The sequence below is a fragment of the Polypterus senegalus genome, chromosome 11 (assembly GCF_016835505.1).
Source record: "Polypterus senegalus isolate Bchr_013 chromosome 11, ASM1683550v1, whole genome shotgun sequence".
Lineage (NCBI taxonomy): Eukaryota > Metazoa > Chordata > Cladistia > Polypteriformes > Polypteridae > Polypterus > Polypterus senegalus.
Window position 1 is genome coordinate 25,506,486 of NC_053164.1, and position 21,975 is coordinate 25,528,460.

Sequence of the window (21,975 nt, forward strand, 5' to 3'; positions counted from 1 at the left end):
ACGTACAGTACTATAGAACCTAACTTATGTAGAAGTGTGTAAAATGTGTAATGAACATTATTCCATCTCTATCAAATCAATATCTTTTTATGAGTTCATTGCTGTATGGCACTTCAAAAACAGCCAACCTTATATGCAAGTTGATCTCTGCCTGATCGCCACCTTCTGACAGCTCCTAGTGAGATAGGGTGGCTCACAAGCACTCCTAAATCCTGGTGAAGCTAGGACTAGTTTCTTAAATTAGCAAAATTGCTAAAATGCTTTTTCTCAAGCCAAAATTGTGTCATTCTGAAATTTTGAGCCAGTTAAGACCATTGTTCTAGTCTGAGACGCTTGATAAATACGTCACAGGCTTCATGTCAATTGGTGTCCAGAATTTGCAAAAATAAAGTAAAAATTTTGTGAGAAAACTACGAGGTCGAAAGACTTAGTTTTATTTTGGCCTCAACATGCATCTGTTTGAGTTTTGTTTTTTTCCATTGTGAAGGACAGCCGTGTCCCATGCCCGGCAGGGACGCCCCTGCTGCTTATGTTCCGGGGGAGCCACTATGGGCACTCCAGTACCTCTCCCGGGATGCTTGGTGGCAGCCTCCATGGCTGACGGTGATTCCCCAACCACCCGCAGGGCTCCATGGGAGATGGAGTCCTCCACAGCCTGGTTGGGGGCTTGGATGGCCATTAGGGGGAGCTGCTTGGACTCAGCAGCCTGGCTGGACGAATCTTCATCCCCACCCGGAGGTGCAATTAGGACCAGGTGGTCAAGCACCTGGAACACTTCCGGGTGGGTTATAAAAAGGGCCAGCCACCATCACTCAAGGAGCCAGAGTCGGGAGGAGGAGGACTAAGCTTGAGGAGGGGTGGTGGAGCAGGAGAAAGAGTGTGTTGTGATTTAGTGTTGGTGCTTTGGGACTGTGTTTGGGCTGTGTGGCACTGGGAAGACGTGTCTCACAGCTGAAGAAAAATAAAAGTATTTGTACTTTTTATACGTGCTTCCGTGTCTTTCTGTGTCTGGTCAGGCGCCTATATAGCGCCTTTGTTACACCATGTACAGTTGTTTGCCAATCTTTGATTTAGTGTTTTGACCCAAACCAGTTAGACTACTCCTCGGAATTGCCCTTAAAATATTCTTCACTGTTTGTTTTAGATTGAATTAGGAACAACAGTCAGTATTTTTAAAGAAATAAAAATGTTTAAATATAAACAGTTACAACAGAGTTTAGAAATAAAAAAAAAACATTTGCATTGTGGGCTGCACTGCTGCCTAATAGATTTAGAGCCTGCGGTTTGAATCCAGCACAGGAACTGTTTTTCGGATTCTCTGGTTTCTTCCTGCATCCTAAAGATGTACACTTTAGGTAATTACTGATTTTAATTTGGCACAATATGAATGAGCATGATTGTGTGTGAATGTGCCCTTCAATGGAGTTGCACACTGTCCAGAATTATTCCCTCAGTATTGCAAACTAGGTTAATAGGATAGATAAGTGAAGTAAACAGTATCAATAAAATGGCCGGGAAACTGTCATCTATGTTGCTATTAAATGGCCTGTCAATTTTAAATAGCAAAGGCCTTTTAGTTCAATTAGTTACAATTGCTTGCAAAAACAATTTAAAGTAAATTTCAGAGATATAAAGAGAAACATAAAATCCATCCATCCATCCATTTTCTAACCCGCTGAATCCGAACACAGGGTCACGGGGGTCTGCTGGAGCCAATCCCAGCCAACACAGGGCACAAGGCAGGAACCAATCCAGGGCAGGGTGCCAACCCACCGCAGGACACACACACACACACCCACACACCAAGCACACACCAGGGACAATTCAGAATCGCCAATCCACCTAACCTGCATGTCTTTGGATTGTGGGAGGAAACCGGAGCGCCCGGAGGAAACCCACGCAGACACGGGGAGAACATGCAAACTCCGAAATAAAAAATACCTTTTGTAAATATCACATGCAATATACTAAGGAGTGCATGATCTCAACAGGTAGCGAGGGCAAAGTATGCTAATGGTGAATTCAGGTCTACTGTGTCTATTATACTTTGTGGCTTATGGATATTTAAAGTTGCTTTTATAGAAGTATTTTTATTCTTTGTGGTAAATTTATTGTTTTGATATAAAGTAAATGAACAATATTCACTATATGCAAGTTTAACATTTTTTTATATTGATTGCTGGTTTTCTTGATTTTTTCTTGTTATGAACAGCTCTGCACTGGGGTCATAAGTTATCATACCATAGATCTAGACAAATTAATAATAAAATGTTTTAATTATATTAATAATTGTGTATAATGAATATTGTACCTTAATAATGATCTTCAAGACTCATTTCACATTCTCTTGTTACAGGTTAAGAATTTGAAACTGATTGAATACTAATTTTCATCCTCAACGATCTATAAAGCATTGCAGACAATATAAAATAAAATGGAAATGTGTTTGTAATATACAACAAAATGTAAATTTTTTGAATAGGAAAGTGTGTAGGAAAATAGTGATCCCCTATTTAACTGCGTGCTTAAATTTGCTCAGATACAATTTGCTGGAAGACTCAGTTGTGAAATTAAACACTCTGTTTTCATGTCCCACATTATAGCTGAGACCCTTAAAATAATGAAAAATCACAAAGTGATTCTAAGCACATCATAGATTTGAGTCTGGAGAAACACCGGTGTAGAGAAGAGTGCAGTGCAGTTTTAAAGGCAGTGAACATCCCTGAGACTGCAATAGTTCCAACCTGTGACAACATTTAAAAATGATTCTCCATTACTGTTGCCAGACTTGTCTGAAACAAATATAGCAATTAAACAAGACAAATAAAAAAAAAAAAAATTAGCCATCATAATTTACAAAATTAGTCTTTTGCAGGCAGCATGGTGGCACAGTGGGTAGCGCTGCCGCCTCGCAGTTAGGAGACCCGGGTTTGCTTCCCTGGTCCTCCCTTTGTGGAGTTTGCATGTTCTTCCCGTATCGGCGTGGGGTTTCCTCCCACAGTCCAAAGACATGCAGGTTAGGTGCATTGGTGATCCTCAATTGTCCCTAGTGTGTGCTTGGTGTGTGTGTGTGTGTGTGTGCCCTGTGGTGAGTTGGCACTCTGGGGTTTGTTTCCTGCCTTGCGCCCTGTGTTGGGTGGGATTGGCTCCAGCAGACCCCTGTGACCCTGTAGTTAGGATGTAGCTGGATGGATGGATGTGTTTTTGCAAATAGATTAATAACTGGTAAAGCTGTCAGCCATGATTAAGCTAAGTACTGACCCATAAGAATATAAATATAACAAAATTTTCAACATCTAAACAACAAAACAAAGAAGAAAACACAAAAACATTTTCAGTTCTACACGCTTTAACATCAGTGAGAAGTAGCAATAATACAAAAACGTGTGCAGTGATCATAAATATCTAATGATGTAAAATGTGTCCTAGTATCCAAGTTAAAAACATAAGGAAGACTGTTCTCAATAAAGCAAATAAAAAGCAAGCTATTGATAATGCTTGTAATGCTACTGTTTGCCAGAAGGAGGTACACAAGTACCACTATCCAAAAGGCCATTACATTGGAGTTCTTTTTGCTTATTTTCAAGTGTCAACTAATTTGTATGTTATATTTTTGCTATACTCTCCTTTCTAGTGCTTGATATTTGATTTTGTTTTGTAAGTTTCAACTAATTAGTACGTTATATTTTTGATATACTCTCCCTCAAAGTGAATAATAAATAAATACATATTAATCACATACATTTGAGTGGTGCACCTTCTAAGGCAATACATATGTGCTGTAAGTTGTAAGGGAACTTGTTCAGTTTCTGCTTCAGAAGTACTTTGTGACCCTGTGCAAATCACTTAACCTGCCTCTTAAGTGGACATAAATAACGTGTAAGGCATGTTTGATAAGAACAGCAGCCTAATTTGCTATAATAATAATGCATATTTAATGCAATTCAGTATTGAAGTTAGTGGGTTTTGAAATAAATTAATATAATAAAGCTTAACAGTGAACAGCATTCTTTACAGGCAAAAAGAGTTTTTTTTTTTGTGGCCATTGTTTATCTTCTATTAGAGCTTCTTACTAATGCACATCTCCAGATGTGTCCTATTTCCCCTGCTTTATAATATCTTTTTGTTCTGTTTTTTGATGTCACTACCACTGTATTCCCTCATGGAGCAATTTATCTTAGATAGCTCAAATAATTGTAACAAGTAAGAAAATTATGCATGGAGTAATATTCAGGTGCATTCAAATACTTGGTTACCTTTTTTGAAAGCTGGAGCATTTTTACATTTTCTAATCACTTCATCAAAGAGTTTGTTACCACAGTTGTCTTTATTACATATTTTTGTAACAGTGAGTCAAATTGAAAAATAAGTGGTGAAAGAACGTAATTATATTACTAGTAGTGTACATATAATGTTTTAATGCTATTTTAAAATGTCACATGACTAAAATTACTTTCTTAGACAACAGATTCTAACTCAAGTGATAACGTAGGTGATACAAAGATTAATTTGTTATTGTTAGTTGTAGGATGTGCAGTGTCAGTGGATAATTGTTCAAATTTCTTAAACAGTTTTTCAAAGAAGTACCCAACAGAGATTTAAAATCATTGCTGAAGTCTCAAGCTAAAATTGTTGGCTTCCAAACATGATATATATATATCATGGGGTGGCTGAATGCGCACTAATGAGATGCAGACGGATCAGCAGTTGGCTTGCTGCTGCTGCTTGTGAGCTGCATATTCTGCTTGTCTCACTGTGTGTTGATCTTTTCAAAACCTGTACAGCAGCTGTCCTTGCTTTGCTTGACCACCCCCAGGGGGACGCTCAAAGATGTCCATGTGGTGTGTGGAGCTGATTGTGCTTCACATCATCACATAGTCTATGCAGTGGTGAAGCTCCAACTTCAATGAGTGAAACAGAAACAACCTCTACCTGATGAGCTGAACTGGACATACAGTGCTTACTTGCTCAGGATGCAAGCAGGACTTCCAGATCACATTGACCACCTGATTTCCAGAACTTACACCATCTGACAGTATCGACAAGGGGGAGCAACAGATCTCACATGCATTTCTTGGAATGATCTAAGCCACTGTGCCCACCACTGTGCCACCAAACGCAGCCTTGGATTTCTGATAGTTGCCTCTATCTGGTAGATCAACACAAATACACAAAGATGGTGGATCATGCCCAGTACTTACAACTCAACCGGCAAGTGTGCCACAGGATAATAGCTGCACAAGAAACATATTGGAACACTGCAGCCGAAAGCCTTGTGCACGCAGCCTCAAAACATCAATATCCAATACTTTATAGCACCCTGAGGAGTCTGAGTGGGTGAACGAAATTGACCAACTATAATATCAAAAAAAGCACATGGAAACTTAGTCTGCCAGAGCACCTTGAGCAATGGAATGAATTCTTCCAGGATTTGTGCAATCTTGAGCTGTCACAAAAATTACCCACAGAGCCACTTACCTGTCGGAGATGTAGTAAACAAAATAGCCGGCACTGAACCAACAGTCAAAGAACTGAAATCAACGACAAGATCCTTGAAGAATGCCAAGGCACCTGGGTAGACCAAATCACTGCCGAAGAAATGAAGATGCCCTGCTTCAGCGTGTCATGAATTAGGCTGATAATTGATGTTTTGTACCTACAGGTGCCGTATTGTTAGGGTCACATCCCACGTTTCTAGGGGGTGTGGCCTCCAGGTTGTGACCTTGATTTAATTAACAGATGACATAAAAAGTCAGCCTTTTGCTCTGAGCTTTATCCTATCTGCAGATAAAATTCTTATTTTCAATTTGAATTATTGAATTACTGTGTGTTTACTCTTCTTGTCTCGTCTGGTTGTTTGACCTTCATTTTTGTCTTTCAGTGTTGGTTTTGGTCGCTTATTTTGTCTTTTCCCCTCTTCTCCTAGTTTATTCACAACATTAGTTACCTGTTTTCCTGCCGACTCAGGACACAATGACTATATACTCTGCTAAGACTGATTTGGTACTCAGAGCAAATACCCATGACATGGAATATTATTTCTAACAAATAAATACAGTAAATTTAAATACACTTCTAATGTTGTACCTCTCTTATATAGTATTACTATTCGGTCATGCCACTCCTACTGTATCTGACTGCAGCTCATCCTGTGTCCTACAGCTAAGCTTACTTGTTTCAGCATACAGAGCTTCAGATATTTCACGGTTTTGTTGTTAGGAATGGCTATTGAATGAGTAAAAGAAAAACATGTTGAAAGTAACCGCTCTCAAGTTCTATGATTAGGAGCACAAGAAGTAAGCACTTTTGTTTAAAGAATGTTTGTCTGCAAATCAGCATGATTAAAACTACCGTTTTTGTTCAGATTGGATTATTTAGACAACAGAGATGTAACAAAGTTGCTGAAGATACTATCGTTAGAAATGGTTCACCATGCTGAACAGAGGGCAACATTAATAGTTGCCATATTCTGTTGAACGTTTACAGTGCTGTAAAGTGAGTTTAATTTTTCTGATCTAAATATAATATGACATTTATTGTTTTGTGGTAGATGAGTTAAAGATCATCCATTTGAGCAAAATAAGACATAGTCTTGTTGAAGGTTGCACCTTCAAGCTATTATTTCCAGCCTCTCAAGAATGTGCCAGTTGTTCTCTTGCCTTTTTTGTTTACTGTTGTTTTCTAGCTTTTTGTTGAGTAGTTTTATCTTATGGCATACAGTGACCTGTTCCTGTATAGCAATGTATTCATTCTTTCCCAGTCTCTTGTCTTCATTTAGGAAGCTGAAACTTATGCATTTTGTTTTTACTAGGCAACACCTTAATGCCAAATGCAAATTTTCACATGGTGGTTTATGCCTATGTGATCAGAGGTGGTCCATGCTGCCTACCATTTTCAAAATTAGATTGAAATCACCTTCTTTTCTCTTTGCTAGTTAATGATGTTATGTTTAGGCAACTTACAGTAGATTAAATAAACTCTATTGTTCCCAAGGAGAAATTTAGATGCATACAGCGATTCATTAATAAATAAATAATATATATTGTACAGAAATTGCAAAATTAAACTGAAGAGTATCAGCATTTAGTTTGGGGTGTTAGGAGGAAGCATTCAATTGCCTGAAAGCAGTTGGTAAAAAAAAATCCCCAGAGCAGCTTCTTAGCACATCGAGGTGGTTTGAGCCTGTGGCTAAGTACTCCAAGAGATTGCCCCCTGGAGGGATTGGAGGGGATGTTTCACAACAGCTTCCAGTGTGTCCAGGGTTATCCCTGTGGTGGAGGAGGCTTTCCTAATAAGGTTGTTCATGTATTGTGCACCTTGTGAGCTCAAGTTGCTTCCCCAGGAGACAACAGTAAAGAACTATGGAGTGGTAGAACATTTCCAGCAGCTTACTGTATATATCAAAAGAACTGAGTCTCTTTCGGAAGTACGGTCTTCTCTGGCCCTTCTTCTACAGCTTTCCACTTTGATGTCAGACAAGTCCAGTTTGTTGTTTATATGAATCCCAAGGTACTTGTAGCTCTGCACCACTTCCACATCCTCCCCTTGGATGGTGGTCTCAGAGGTTCTTTGACACACCAGAAGTCCACCACCAGTTTATTTGTAAAAATAAATAAAGCTACTAAATGGTCTGTTAATGAAAGGTTATCCACAATAATAGTTGAAGAAGCTTTTGTCTTAATTCTGTATCGAAAAATTAACTTTATGTGTTATTTATTTTCAAGAGGATGCTAGACTACCTAAAAGAGAAGAAGGAGGTGGGCTTTTTCCAGAGTGTCCAGTTGCTAATGCAGACTTGCAGGTATGGGATCTAGCCATATATTTAGCCATACAGCATGTTTCCTGCCCCTGTTACTTTATTTATTTAGCTCTTTTTAAATCCTGTGTTAAATAGTGAGTAAGATGAAACTATAGTAGACTTGGCTCATTTCTGGCAAATGTTGATTACTAAGTACTTACTTCATAATATGGTAGAAGGAATGGACACTTTATGAGTTAATGCTGAGGTTCAGTTTGTTGAATATGGGATAAAGCAGAATTTCGTACAAAGTGCATCTATCATTTTTCTCTTTTTCTCATTTCAGTGTGCTTGATTTGAATGCCTTTGAGAGACAGAACAAAGCTGAAGGACTCGGGATGGTAACAGAGGAGGGCACGAGTGAGTCAGGCTTTTGCAACAGCTGTGAACCTCAATCTTCCATAAAAACGCACAAGTTAAGATGTCAGGTTACTCATACAAGAAGTCTGTTTTTCAGGATCTCTACCCTTCCTTTACCACATTTTATCCAAGATCAGCCCCTTAAAGTTGCAACATATCCAGCTTTTTTAATGGAAATGACCGAGACCTGCCACAGCTCTTTTAGTCTTTTGAGACTCCTTGACTTCTTGCAGTAGTTGTGACACAGAGGTACTATTGGCCCACTAGCTGGCCGAATTTGTGGCAGCACTGGAATTAACCAAATAGACCAGGTGTCATCCATGTTCTATACAGATGACGTGGTCATCCATAAAATCCCAACTCTAATTGTCTGCTGCCTCTCTGAAACACCAACTCACCTGTAAACTAGTAATTCTCTTAACGTCACTAGTGGATGGTGGATGTAGTTTTACATGCTGCCTTAATTATAGAGAGTGTTAATAACGATACTGTCTAATGAAACCAATATGCAGTCCTTGTGGTTCAGTGCTCTTGGGATCAATACATTCTGAAAAAAAAAAATTAGAACTTAAAAGTGAGTTTAAGAGAACACCTTCATGTTTTGAGAAGGTTATTCAGGTTCATTTTGAAAACTGTTTATTTTGTTATCACATTAGTTCAGAAGGTTGAGTACAATCAAAACAGTATACATGGTGTTTTCTTTGTATGGCCTTCTGAATTTTTGGTTGTCTATCTCCCCAGCATCCCAAGAGTGCTTCCCAAGGTCAAGTTATAAGGGGTGCCTTCTGCTATTTTATTAATATAGCAGTACATTACACCTGTTCCTAATTAGAAGGCAGGCAACATTCAGTCCAAACCTGAATGAACTGGGAAATAGTTTTTCCACACAATGTAGAAACCAAACAATTTTATGTTAGATCCTTTAGTCTAGGCATAAATCTAAACATGTTCAGTATATAGACAATTAGTCTTTATGTATCACCTCTTACTAATATGAGAAAACAGAGAAAATATTGAGCACAGGCAAGCAGTATCCTAACCAGAGAGATATAGTGCACACCAGAACTGTTTCATTGTTTATTTTAATTAAAAATATCCAGGAAGCCTTTTGTATATTTACATTTTTCTAAAAAGTTAGAAAATGATTTATTCATTTGTCACAACTTCATTCAAAGATCCGCACAAACCCATTGACACAATGTTTAGAGATCAACAGGTTTTACAAGGTGCACTTTGTAGCTCCTCTGAAGTGTCTTTACGGGAAAGTGTCACTTTTTTACTACTGGCGTCAAGGATTTCTTTGGAAATTATGTTCACACATCATATTAAAGTACTTTTCTTTGCTATTAGATGTAGCCTACAATAAGTAGAACCAGTATTAGACCGTGAAACACACTGGGAAGAAATATATGGAGGCAGGCTAACATGAAATGTCTAGAACAAGTATCCCAGATTTTGCAGAGTAGACATTTGCCAATAAGGCAGCATTCAGGATTGGATTTCTTATTTTGGCAGTTATGAAAGGTGTAATGACCTGCAATGAGGTCACCATTAGTAATAATAATAATAAATACTCAAAGTTATGTTCCCCAATGCAATGATTAATCACACTGAACTATAGATATGTTTTAATAATGATCATTTTTCTGTTATAATGTCCATAGTTTCCTACAGCTAGCTGTAATGGGTTGTTCTGGTTACTCACCTCATTTTCTCTTCCCTGTTTCCTACCCGCCTTCCTCCTTCCCTCATTGGTTTGCAGTCATCCAGCGTGAGCGTGGTAAATCACCCTTCTTTTTCTGTTGCAGTGTGCCCACCATTTCAATCATCAAATCTGCTGTAACCCCCAAACTGACTGGCTGATTGGCATTAAGTAACTACTTTAAAGATAGGGCATTTCATTTAGTTGGCATTCTTAACAGAAATGTAGTTCTTCCATGTCTCCTATATACAAATGGAAAATAAGGTAAGAGGTTGTATATGTTACACGTTTCAGAAGCTAAGCATTTAACCCCTTGCTGGAAAACAATGAATGAATACTATGATGAACTAAGTTTAACTTGTGTGCATCCCCAAGGGGACACCACCAGCTCCTGCCTTATAGAGATCACTGTGAACACTGGTAGATAAGGAAGTCATAATTGATCCCAAAAAGGCTTGTGGGCATTCTTTATTCCCCCATAATTTATAGTTAAGTTGTCACAAGAAGAAAGATATCTTGTACCTAGTATGGCGGAGACCATGAATGGTGGCTCATCATGCTTAAATAAAGACCATAAACGTTTTTTCTATAAACATATTCAGCTTTTTATTTTCTGTTTCTATCCTTCCTGCTTTAATAACTTTATGAAACCAACTTCCTCAAAGATGCATTGACCTTAACTTTAATTTTGAGAAATTTTTGCTGTAAAGTGAATTGAACAATCACACAATTTTTTTGCAGGTCATTTTTATAAGTTGAACTTTATCGTATAAGACACCTTACTTATGGTAAAAACTGAATGCAAAGTGGGGTTGATCCTGCCAGCTTCTACACTGTAATTCAAAGGATTGGCCATTAGGGCACATTACCAGCTTTAAAAGTTTAAAGTTATTGACACTGTCAGAGAGACTGTATTCGCTGCCCACTTCATTACTAGAGTTCCCATACTGCTGATGCCAGGCTGCCACAGCTGGGGGTTACAGAGGTCTGTGTTGCATGTGACTCTGCTGTGATTTTTGTGCCTTGCTGTTGCTTTGATATAGAAAAGTTCAAGAAGTACTATATGTGGCCTAGAATCGGGCTCTAATTGGTACCATATTCGTTTTAGAGTTAAAGGTGTCAGTTTCTCTTCTAAAATGTTTCGTGTGTCCAGAAAGAAATGGAGAATCCATGGCTGCCCAAAACTTAATAGATTTCACATCATTATTTCATGTGTAAACACTTTGTATACAGTAGTAATAACATAAAATGTTCGAACCTCCTTTTAAAGAGAAGTATAAATGCAGTTTATTTATTTGTAAGTTAGCTGTGCGGGTCAAATTTGTGACAGGCATTTGCCTAATTACGTGGAATTGCTCCCAGGATGAATCCCTGATCAATGCACCTCTGTATCCAAGTACTTCTTATGTTGGCTACTGAAGCAACTATTTGCTGCACAGTATTAGTCTGCATTTTGTAGTTATCCTATACTCTTATTCCTCATGTGGATTCATATTAACTGTGTTCTTCTTTCCTATTATATTTTCATATCTCAAACTTTAACATTGTTACATGATTCAAAGAAAAAAAAATGAAAACACAAAGTCAATCAGTAAGAGGTTTTCTACTTATACAAATGTGCCAATGCTATATACAACACATTTGAAAAGCCAGTCACCGCATGATCTGACAGACATACGCCTGCCATCTGTATTTAAGCAGAATTAAAATAAGAAAGTTTATAGATAGGAGGAGATAGTTCTGTTCATTATACATCACTATATAGTTTGTTCAGAATGCCCTTAACACTTTGTTACTGTTACATTGAATTTGCTTTCACTTAGTTTATTTATATTTCAGAGAAACATGGTAGTGTAGTGATTAGAACTGTTATTCTGCTGCTCTAAAGACCTGGGTTTTGTAAAGCCCAGCCAGATCCCATAAATTATTGATATTTGCATCAGTATACCTTGTGATAGATGGATGCTCCAACCAAGGTTGGTTCTAATGCTACAGTGCTACTGCGACCCAGAATTGGATGAAGTCAGTCATAACACTGGTGAATGAAACAGCAGATAAACCAAATATTTTCAAGTGTGACCCTAGCCACCCCAACAATGGCCTCTTTCTTGTACTGCATGAGGTAAATACTGCCACTGCTCACATTCAGAGAGACTGAGGAGCAACTTCTTCCCACAGTCCATCTGCATCTTGAATAAGGAAAGTGTCTGGAAATACATGATGCCCTATTGTTGACTCTCTTACATTAAGTTATTTTAGTTACTAATTTATTTAATTAGTCATTATTTATCACATATTTATAATTCTATTAATGATTTTGGAATTTTATAAAGTCATGTATTATTGTTGTTGCCCTTTTTTATTCTCTTAAAGGCATAGTCATTGAAGTTAAGTAATTAAACTTTTCACAACATATTGTATTGTATGTCTAATCTGTAAGTGACAAATAAAACAAATTTGATTTGTTTAGTACATTATAACAGTGCCACCGTATTTCTCTAACGTTATTTGGAAGAATATAGTAAACTCTCCTTCCTACCTCCCTCCTAACCTATTTCCACAAACACTGGCCTCCTGTTCCTCCATTTTAGGAAATTATTTGCCTCCCTCCAAGCTTATCTGACTGAGCAGTTAGTGACCCTTTTATGGATATTACCAGAGAACGTCTAGCACCAGTTCATCCTGCCAGGAAGCACTTCCAAGCCATAATTATTCTCACAGACTCCAACATACTTTACACTTCCCAGAAGCCTCTGCAGAAATGTCAAATAAAGTAACAGGAAAGTTCTGCCACCCTCTAATGCTGAAGGGGGATAAAAAACTTTTAGAGCTTGATCCTAGTCAAGCAGCTACCTATATGGCATCCTGACTGGTAAAGGGTAATCCTGTCTGGGTGCATACTGTAATAGATTTTTCTCTAGCTGCCTGTTTCCCTTTTTGGCATACTGTTTAGTCCAACTTGTTACATGTTACATTTGTTTTTGTGCATTGACCAGAATCCGGACTAACTAATGCATTATAGGGTTTAATCATCGTGCCACTTAATTTGTATTCAACATTTTTTATTATGACGAAACAATATGCAGGCAAGGTTGTATAGGCAATTCTCCAGAACAAGGAAAACACCCAATATGTCTAAGTCCTATAAGGCTAAAAAAAATAAAATACAGGTAAAACCAACTGAAATAGTAGAAAGAAAAAGAATGGCAAAATGGAAATAAACAACAGAATAAAATACATTTATAAATTTATACCCTAAAAGCTCATTCTCCATTGTAAAATTTCTCATAAAATTCAATTATGTTTTTGCCATTTTGGACTATATACATGGGAGTCTTATTCAGCTTCTATTATTGGATCTATTATAAGCTTTTCCTTGGACGCTGGTTTCCTTCCATTTCTATGTGGCAAATTTTCACATACTGTATTGTATGTATACAATGCTTTATAAGCCAAAAATAAAGAACACTCTCAGAACCCCTGTGAGCATGTTATATGCACTCAGATCTCTCATTTAAGCCTTTAAATAAAATCATCTTGTCCCAGCTTAGGGCTGCAGAAATTTCAATTCCTCCGTAAAGGCAACCACAAACGGTCAAAACAGAAGCTGATACTGTGAGCAGAATGATGTTGTTCCAGATAGACCCTGCTTGGACCCCCCCCAATAGTGTCTGCATGTCAGTTGAGTGCTATACTAACAAACACTGCATTATAATATTTTTTTCTTTTGTGCCATGATCAGTTTTATTATGTCTCTGATCTTACATTATTAGAATAGCTATCATTCTATATCTGTTCATTTATTAAAAGCAAAGGCTTTGCCTTCTTTCATAGTATCAAGATTTGTCATTTAACAAAACATTAGCAGCAGAGGTCAACTTCTAATTTTAAATATGGTATGCCAAAGAGACGTAGAAAGAAAAACTAAATGAGAACATCATGAACTGGAGACTGGATGTACTTAATTATTTTGCAGGTCAACTGGTTACAAGTCAAGTAAGTGACATGAATTGTAGGTGAAATGCATCATTTGGATCTTTTTTGTGGCTTCTGCCGTTACTGCTCCTTCAGAAAGCATTCCTGTTTGTATTTATCTGCACCAGAATTTGCATAAAGGAAAGGGATTTTTATTTTTTTGTAATGAGTTTCTCCCCATTTGAATGGTTTTTTAGCATAGTGTGTTTCTCTCTCTCTCAACTACTATATCACTATTCAATTATCTATTGTATTTGTCTTATTTATTTCATAAAAAATTGTATCCCCACATAAAATGATTTGCAGCCTGGTGATTTTTTGATTACAACACTGTGTTAAATTAACCTAATGCAAGTAGAGCTGCTGTTGCTCATATTCTGCCTCACAATGACTGGGTAGATTGTTAAATTTTCATAGTAGCTCTTTTTTTTATTTGACTCAGATTGTGTGATGGAATGTCTGTTTTAAAAGGGGAAACCGATTATGATCAATGTTGTGACAGCATTTCAAAGTGGATATATTTAAGTGGCTTTTAACACTTTTTAGCATTTCGCTCTACTTCCGTTATTCATAATATGTAGTGTTTAAAAGTTTTGTTTTTTTTAATAAAATGAGTTTATGTACATGCACACAAATTTAATTTACATCATACTTTTTTAAGTACACCTTTATTGTATTAAATAGGACCCAGATTTGCCCTAAGAAGAACCCTAGATCTTCAAGATCTAAATTTAAAAAGGTACCGGAAACATTCCTTAACGACTGGCTCAGTAACATCACAAACTTCCTGCAGATTTTTGGCTACATTTTCAAGCTGCAAACCTCCATTGCACATTGGATTAAATTGATGTCACTATCATGTTCGTGGAACGAGCTTGGAAGATCTTTACATGAAGAAAAGTACCCAAATGAAAAATGTTAAACTGTAGCAGTTGTAACAAGAAGAGACTCGAGGCAGGGCAAGGTTTGGGGCAGCCACCCGTTTAATGCGGTTTCCTGGCTGCAAAAGCAAATGATTCATGTAGTCAAGTTTACACGACAGAGTCCAAAACAGAAACGCCTCCCAGAGCAAAGGCGGAATTATAGGGCGTAGGACGGAAGTGACGTCGTCCTTGGGGGCCGGGACCGGAAGTGATGTGTCCCGCTTCGAGGTGGTGGCTCCTGGTGGGATTTCCCGGGAAAGACCTGTAGGGAACTTAGAAAGAGCGTCAGTGTACCCTGCCCCCCCGGGCAGATGTAAAATCAGTCCTTTCTAAGCCCTTCAGCTGCGCCCTATATGCACACGTGTGTGACACATTAAAAAGGCTATATGTGATCAGTGACATGACCAATGCAAATATTCCTTACAGGATTCTCGGACAGGTTAACTCAGAGTGGCAGAGACTAAATTCTTTTTTGGGACTTTCAGTAGGGTAATCAGGTTGTAGTGGATGCTAGTTTACAATATCATGCATGTGCGACTGGGGATCTTGTTCTGCCCTCCACTGAGATAAGCAATACCACTTTCCGGATGACAGGGAGCATTGTCTCTAATAATATCTTCTTTTTCCCACTCAGCCCACCATTGAGAGCGCTCAACCCAGACAGTGATGCCCTGAGCAAGCCTTGTCCCTTTGAGTTGGGATACCATAAAAAGGGACAGCCCAGGAAGGTTGCATCTCATTTGTGACATTGAGTTAAGGCTGAATGACCTCCCAAGCGAGAACCATAAGAACTAAATAGTGCAGAGAGCCCTGTATTGGTGTCCTTTTTTTATTATGCCACTGTGCACCCTTTTTGTTTTCTTTTGCATCAATTAAATAGCGAATACTAAGTTGATACGCCAGTGATTCTTGCTGTTCCAAACTGGTACCATACTGCCAGTTACAACTAACGTACAAATCAATCAGGAAAGGCTCATGGCATTACACTAAACTCAAAGTAGAAATACACAGCAAAATCAAAACTAGAGACTAAACCTGACTTTATTTTTAATCAAGCACAAGTCTTATGATGAATCAGGCCTTTATATTCACAAAGTCCAGTCAGTGCTTATGGTACAATGGCCGTCTTTTACAGTGTGACCCTGATAATATCACAGATCATGCAGGTCATGCATTATATGCCTAGCAACATGCAGATTCCTAAAAAAATATTAGTAAAAATATAAACGAATATTAATATATTCCTAACATAAAACAAATGTTACCAAAGCAATATTCACATGTTCCTGACAGTTAATAACAATGTTTAGGTTTGTTGAATTTAAGTGACACTCATTTGGTGTTAAGCGATGAGTGTGTGCCAAGAAAACATCCCCCCTACCACACACACACTAAACTACCACCATTAGCTTGCCAGCAGAGGATGGATCCATGAATTCATATTACATATGCCAAATTTGAACCCTGCAGTTAACATGTTAAATTGTGATTCTTCAGCCCAGGTCTACTTTTACAATCTTCAGTTGTCTTGTTTGGTGACCATGTGTCCACTGTAGCCTCGTCTTCCTGTTCTTAAAGACAGTAGTAGAACTTAGTGTGGTCTTCTGCTTTTGTTGCCCTTACAAGGAAATTTAAAGTTTTGAGATTACATTAAACCTCCCTCTGATCCTCTTATTTCTCTCAACAAATTATGCAATGCTCAAAAAAAGAATTACTCCACATTGTTCGGCTAATGAACCAAGAATAGTCTAGCTTTTGACCTTCAGTAGTCTAAAGCAAATGCTGTTCAAATTTAACTTCCAACTCAAGGGGTAAAAATTTATAGTTTTGATGTTGTTTCTGTCTAACACACTAACAGGACAGTGAGCGATGGGGTCTTTCCGTTTTTTTGGTCATTTTTTAATGGGTATGTTTCTGCTCCAAGCAGCTTACTTCATAATATATACTGTACATATTTTCCCAGCCTATATAATAATACAATCATTCCCTTTCTATCAGGAGAAAAAGTAATGGCAGATGATGAATTCACCTGTGACCTCTTCCGCTTTCTGCAACTGCTTTGTGAAGGTCATAATAATGGTAAGTTGTGTAATTCTAATTTTTAAGTTTCTGTATTTACAAGTTAACGCTACATATATCTCTCTGTCATGCTTTTAGAACAAGTGTAATTGTCCAATTTACAATTTTCTGTAATTCTATAATTCAATCAAATTAACAATAAGTTTAGAGTCACATTTGTACTCCTTTCAAATACAGTATTTATCTTTTTGGACATGGCATTCTGGATGTGGCATTTTTCTCCATTATCTTGTAGATGTCCAAATTAGGTTTGTTGGTGACTTAACAGTTCCTTCATTGGTGAGCATGCCTGTGGTAGTCATTGTGCTTTGCCATAGGCAGGTTTGGTCCCTGCCTTTCACCCAGTGTTGCTGGAATAGGTTGTGGCTACCCACAACACATTATTAGAATGAACAAGTTTAGAAAACTAAATAATTATTCTTTTTTATTGATTAACATCTTTTATGTTTTACTCATACTCTGTTACCATGTAAATGAAGAGCTGTGATGGTAGTAATTATGTATCACAATCGTTTCTGAAATTAATTTTCAGACTATAACAAGATAAAAAATGTACATATGGCATAACGTGTGGTGCGATTGGGGACTTAGTTAAATGTTCTGAAAGCTGGAATATATTTTGTTTATTTGCTTCATCACAGACAACACATAGAGATAGAGATAAAACATTTTTGTTTACTATATATTTTGTAACAGTGAGTCATATGAAAATAATAACAGTGATAATATAATTTGATTTATGTACACCTATTAGTAGGGCAGAGTGCAGTTAAGTAGAGTACATTTACCGGGAAATAACTTGTTTCATGTGGATGGACATACAGACAGACATGGTGACATCAGTGGGCACCGTTTGCATTATATGCCAGTGCAGATAACATAATTAGACTTACTCATAATGTAGATATTTCTTTTACGTATTTTTATTCCTGTCCACTTTCATTTTACACTCTATAAAATACAATCGGTTATATTGTATAGTCCATCCATCCATCCGCTTCCGCTTATCCGAGGTCGGGTCGCGGGGTCAGCAGCTTAAGCAGAGAGGCCCAGACTTCCCTCTCCCCAGCCACTTCTTCCAGCTCTTCCGGGAGAATCCCAAGGCTTTCCCAGGCCAGCCGGGAGACATAGTCCCTCCAGCAGCGTGTCCTGGGTCTTCCCCTGGGCCTCCTCCCGGTTGGACGTGCCCGGAACACCTCACAAGGGAGGCGTCCAGGAGGCATCCTGATCAGATGCCCGAGCCACCTCATCTGACTCCTCTCGATGCCGAGGAGCTGCGGCTCTACTCTGAGCCCCTCCCGGATGACTGAGCTTCTCACCCTATCTTTAAGGGAAAGCCCAGACACACTGCGGAGGAAACCCATTTCAGCCACTTGTATTCGCGATCTCATTCTTTCAGTCAATCATGACCATAGGTGAGGGTAGGAGCGTAGATCGACTGGTAAATTGAGAGCTTTGCCTTACGGCTCAGCTCCTTTTTCACCACGACAGACCGATGCAGAGTCCGCATCACTGCGGATACCGCACCGATCCGCCTGTCGATCTCATGCTCCATTCTTCCCTCACTCGTGAACAAGACCCCAAGATACTTGAACTCCTCCACTTGCGACAGGATCTCTCCCCCAACCCTGAGAGGGCACTCCACCCTTTTCCGGCTAAGGACCATCCTCTCGGATTTGGAGGTGCTGATTCTCATCCCAGCCGCTTCACACTCAGCTGTGAACCGATCCAGAGAGAGCTGAAGATCACGGCCCGATGAAGCAAACAGGACAACATCATCTGCAAAAAGCAGTGACCCAATCCTGAGTCCACCAAACCGGACCCCTTCAACACCCTGGCTGCGCCTAGAAATTCTGTCCATAAAAGTTATGAACAGAATCGGTGACAAAGGGCAGCCCTGGTGGAGTCCAACTCTCACTGGAAACGGAGTCGACTTACTGCTGGCAAAGCAGACCAAGCTCTGACACTGGTTGTACAGGGACTGAACAGCTCTTATCAGGGGGTCCGGTACCCTATACTCCCAGAGCACCCCCCACAGGACTCCCCGAGGGACACAGTCGAACGCCTTTTCCAAGTCCACAAAACACATGTAGACTGGTTGGGCAAACTCCCATGCACGCCCCAGGATTCTGCTAAAGGTGTAGAGCTGGTCCACTGTTCCGCGACCAGGACGAAAACCACACTGTTCCTCCTGAATCCGAGGTTCGACTATCCGATGGACCCTCCTCTCCAGAACCCCCGAATAGACTTTTCCAGGGAGGCTGAGGAGTGTGATCCCTCTGTAGTTGGAACACACCCTCCGGTCCCCCTTTTTAAAGAGGGGGACCACCACCCCGGTGTACCAATCCAGAGGCACTGTCCCTGATGTCCATGGGATTTTGCAGAGACGTGTCAACCAAGACAGTCCTACAACATCCAGAGCCTTAAGGAACTCCGGGCGTATCTCATCCACCCCCGGGGCCCTGCCACCAAGGAGTTTTTTGACCACCTCGTTTTGTTTACCTATTGTATAGTATGTTGTATTAATATTTTGGAGCAACTCTTCATATCACTCTGCTTCTAAACAAAATGTTAATCTCTTCAATTAAGTAATGCATTAGGTCTACCTATACAGACATACAAAACATTTCTTAAAAGATGTCCAGCCTACAGTTCAGAAAAATGTGCATTAAAAGTAAAGATTCTATGAGAGAAATATTTTCTATATTTCAGTTATTTAGTTAATAAATACATACTATTTATAATTTCACAAAATGTTTATTTTTAGTAGTTCCTAAATATATCAAGAGCAACTCTTAGAGGTGACCCTGAACTGAAATAAAGTGGTGTGAAAGGCGCTATATAGCGCCCGACCCGGCACAGACCACGCAGAGGCAACGTGTACAACAACACACAGGTTTTATTTTCTTCAGCCGTGGGCACACGCCTTCCCCGTGTCCCACAGGCCCAACACAGTCCCAAACACAGTCCCAAAGCACAAACTCACAATTCTCCACCACTCCTCCCAGGCAAGCTTGTCTCCTTCTTCCTCCCAACTCTGGCTCGCCGAGTGGTGGTGGCTGGGCCTTTATAGCCCACCGGAAGCATTCCAGGTGATTAACCACCTGGTCCCGATTGCACCTCCGGGTGGGGCTGAAAGCTCGTCAAGCCGGGCTGTGGGAAGCAGGCAGCTCCCCCTAGCGGCCACGCCGGGCCCCAACCAAGCTGTGGAGGACTCCATCTCCCATGGAGCCCTGCGGGTGGTTGGGGAGTCACCGACGGCCAGGGAGGCTGCCACCAAGCGTCCCGGGGGAGGTATTGGACTTCCCATGGCGGCTCCCCCGGAACATAAGCAGCAGAGGCGTCCCTACCGGGCATGGGACCCGGCTGTCCTTCACAGTTTCCCTCCCTCAGATGAGGCTTGTGGGGATCATCGGCCTGCCCGAGGGCCGGTCCTCTCCAGGACAGGAGTCGGCATCCTTGGCTCCACGGCTGCGCCCTGTAAAACATAATGAACAGGTCTGGGGTGCTGCCCGACGTCCCTGCCACTCGGACGCCCTCCTTGGACAAACCCTCCAGACATGACCAGCGTGACCACAAGAAAAGCACAACCGACCCTCCAGCTCGACCCTTGCGGGAACGGAAGCAGGCAGGAAACTCCTGCCCCCTCGCCCACTCCGGGGAGGGCTGGTGACGTGTTCGCCCCTCCGCAGCGTAGTCCTCCTGCAGTGCCACACGAACGGGCTTACGCTGCACCTTGTCAGGAGTCCCCGACCTCTTCGTCCGGGTCCTCCTCTTCTTCTGGGGTGCACGGACGGTCTGGGTCCCCTTATGGGAAGAAGAGAGACCCTGTGCCGCCTGCACCCCTTTAGACGACCGCGAGACCGGTGCAGGCAGAGGGGACGGGGTTGTTTGGCAGCCAACATCCACCAGCTGCCTCTCCACACGTTCCTCTGCCACCGTATCGGTCCACACGGCGGCTTGTGTAGTGGGCGGGCGACCTGGCAAGCAGCACTGATCATATCCGCAGCCGCTGCGCTCCGCCCCTTTCCTTACGGCCCAGGCTTCACCTACCTGAACCGCTGTGTCCTGCAGGCAGGAGGTTGACGCCCGTCTCTCCAGCCATTTAACAACGGCCGCCATCGGGGCGCCGATCTTCCAGTCCAAGTCCTCCTTCGTCTCCTGCAGGACCTGAAAACCTTAACTAAGGACTGCAGAGGAAGGAGAACATGTTTCAACTCCTCTACAGCCCAAGAAAAGTTAATGCGTTCGGTCGGCGCTGGACTTGAAGTCCCCTTGTTTCCTCCCACCGACCGCGAGCCAACAAGACCCTGCGGACCCTCCGCAGGTCCGTTTGGGAGTCCGAGAGGCTCGGGAGAAGGTCCGTCACCCCCGCCTGCGAACTGTCCTCGGCGGGCGGCTGACACACCCCCTTTACCTGTTTCGAGAGGAGCTCCTGCTCCTCTAGCTGAGCCACCGATCGGGAAACTCCTCCGGTTCTCCTCCTCCGGCTCACTGGCCGGCCCAAAGGGAAGACACAGCCCAGCCTCGCTCTCCCCGTCGCTCTCTGCGCCGTCACGCCACGAACAGAGGCCATCTGCCCACCAACAGGTGGTTCGTCCCTCGGGGTCCAGGAGGTAGGCTGACGCAAACGCGGAAAACCCTTCCCGTGGCCCTTCCCTCTTGAGCCCGTCACCTACCTCCGGTTGTGACCCGTGGAGCGGGCCGGCATGCCGGCGTCTGGAGGCTGGCTTCTGTGTCCGCCCGGCTTTCTTTTTTCCCCATGGCGCGGTGCCTGTAGGAGATCTTTGGCGGCCTGAGTTGCGCTGTGCTGTGCTGCGCTGGCTGGCTTGCTTGCAGCTGCGAGCGCGTTCTCTCAGCGCTGTGCTGCGCGTGTCCGCCGGCAAGTCGTGCAGGCGCGTGCCTCGCTCTTCGCCTCGGTGGCGCGCTCTCGTCGGGAGCGTGCCCTGCTGCAGTCCAAAGGCCGCTCTCAGCGCTGTACTCACAATAGAGCACGCTCTCTGCCTCGGAGCGCCGGCACTGCGGTGCGGTGTGCGCTCCTGCGCTGAGCTACACGTGCCCCCAGGTGTTGTGCCGGGCCGTTACACACAATTTTTATGCAGGTCCCGGTCCAAATGGACGGCCCGGAATCCTGCCGA

The 21,975-nt window shown here is 41.4% G+C and overlaps 1 protein-coding gene across 10 annotated transcripts in view; it reads left to right on the forward strand.

The window, feature by feature from the left end:
• LOC120538749 (ryanodine receptor 1-like) overlaps positions 1-21,975 on the forward strand; it is a 364,839-nt gene that overhangs the window by 260,774 nt on the left and 82,090 nt on the right. For 7 of the 10 annotated variants that reach the window (XM_039768185.1, XM_039768186.1, XM_039768187.1 and 4 more), the window contains 4 exons: positions 7,725-7,801; positions 8,085-8,158; positions 9,921-9,938; positions 16,757-16,837. In XM_039768185.1, coding sequence (XP_039624119.1) covers positions 7,725-7,801; positions 8,085-8,158; positions 9,921-9,938; positions 16,757-16,837 — 250 coding nt within the window. The remainder of the gene's footprint in view (positions 1-7,724; positions 7,802-8,084; positions 8,159-9,920; positions 9,939-16,756; positions 16,838-21,975) is intronic. The other 3 variants (XM_039768189.1, XM_039768195.1, XM_039768190.1) reach the window with 1 other exon arrangement.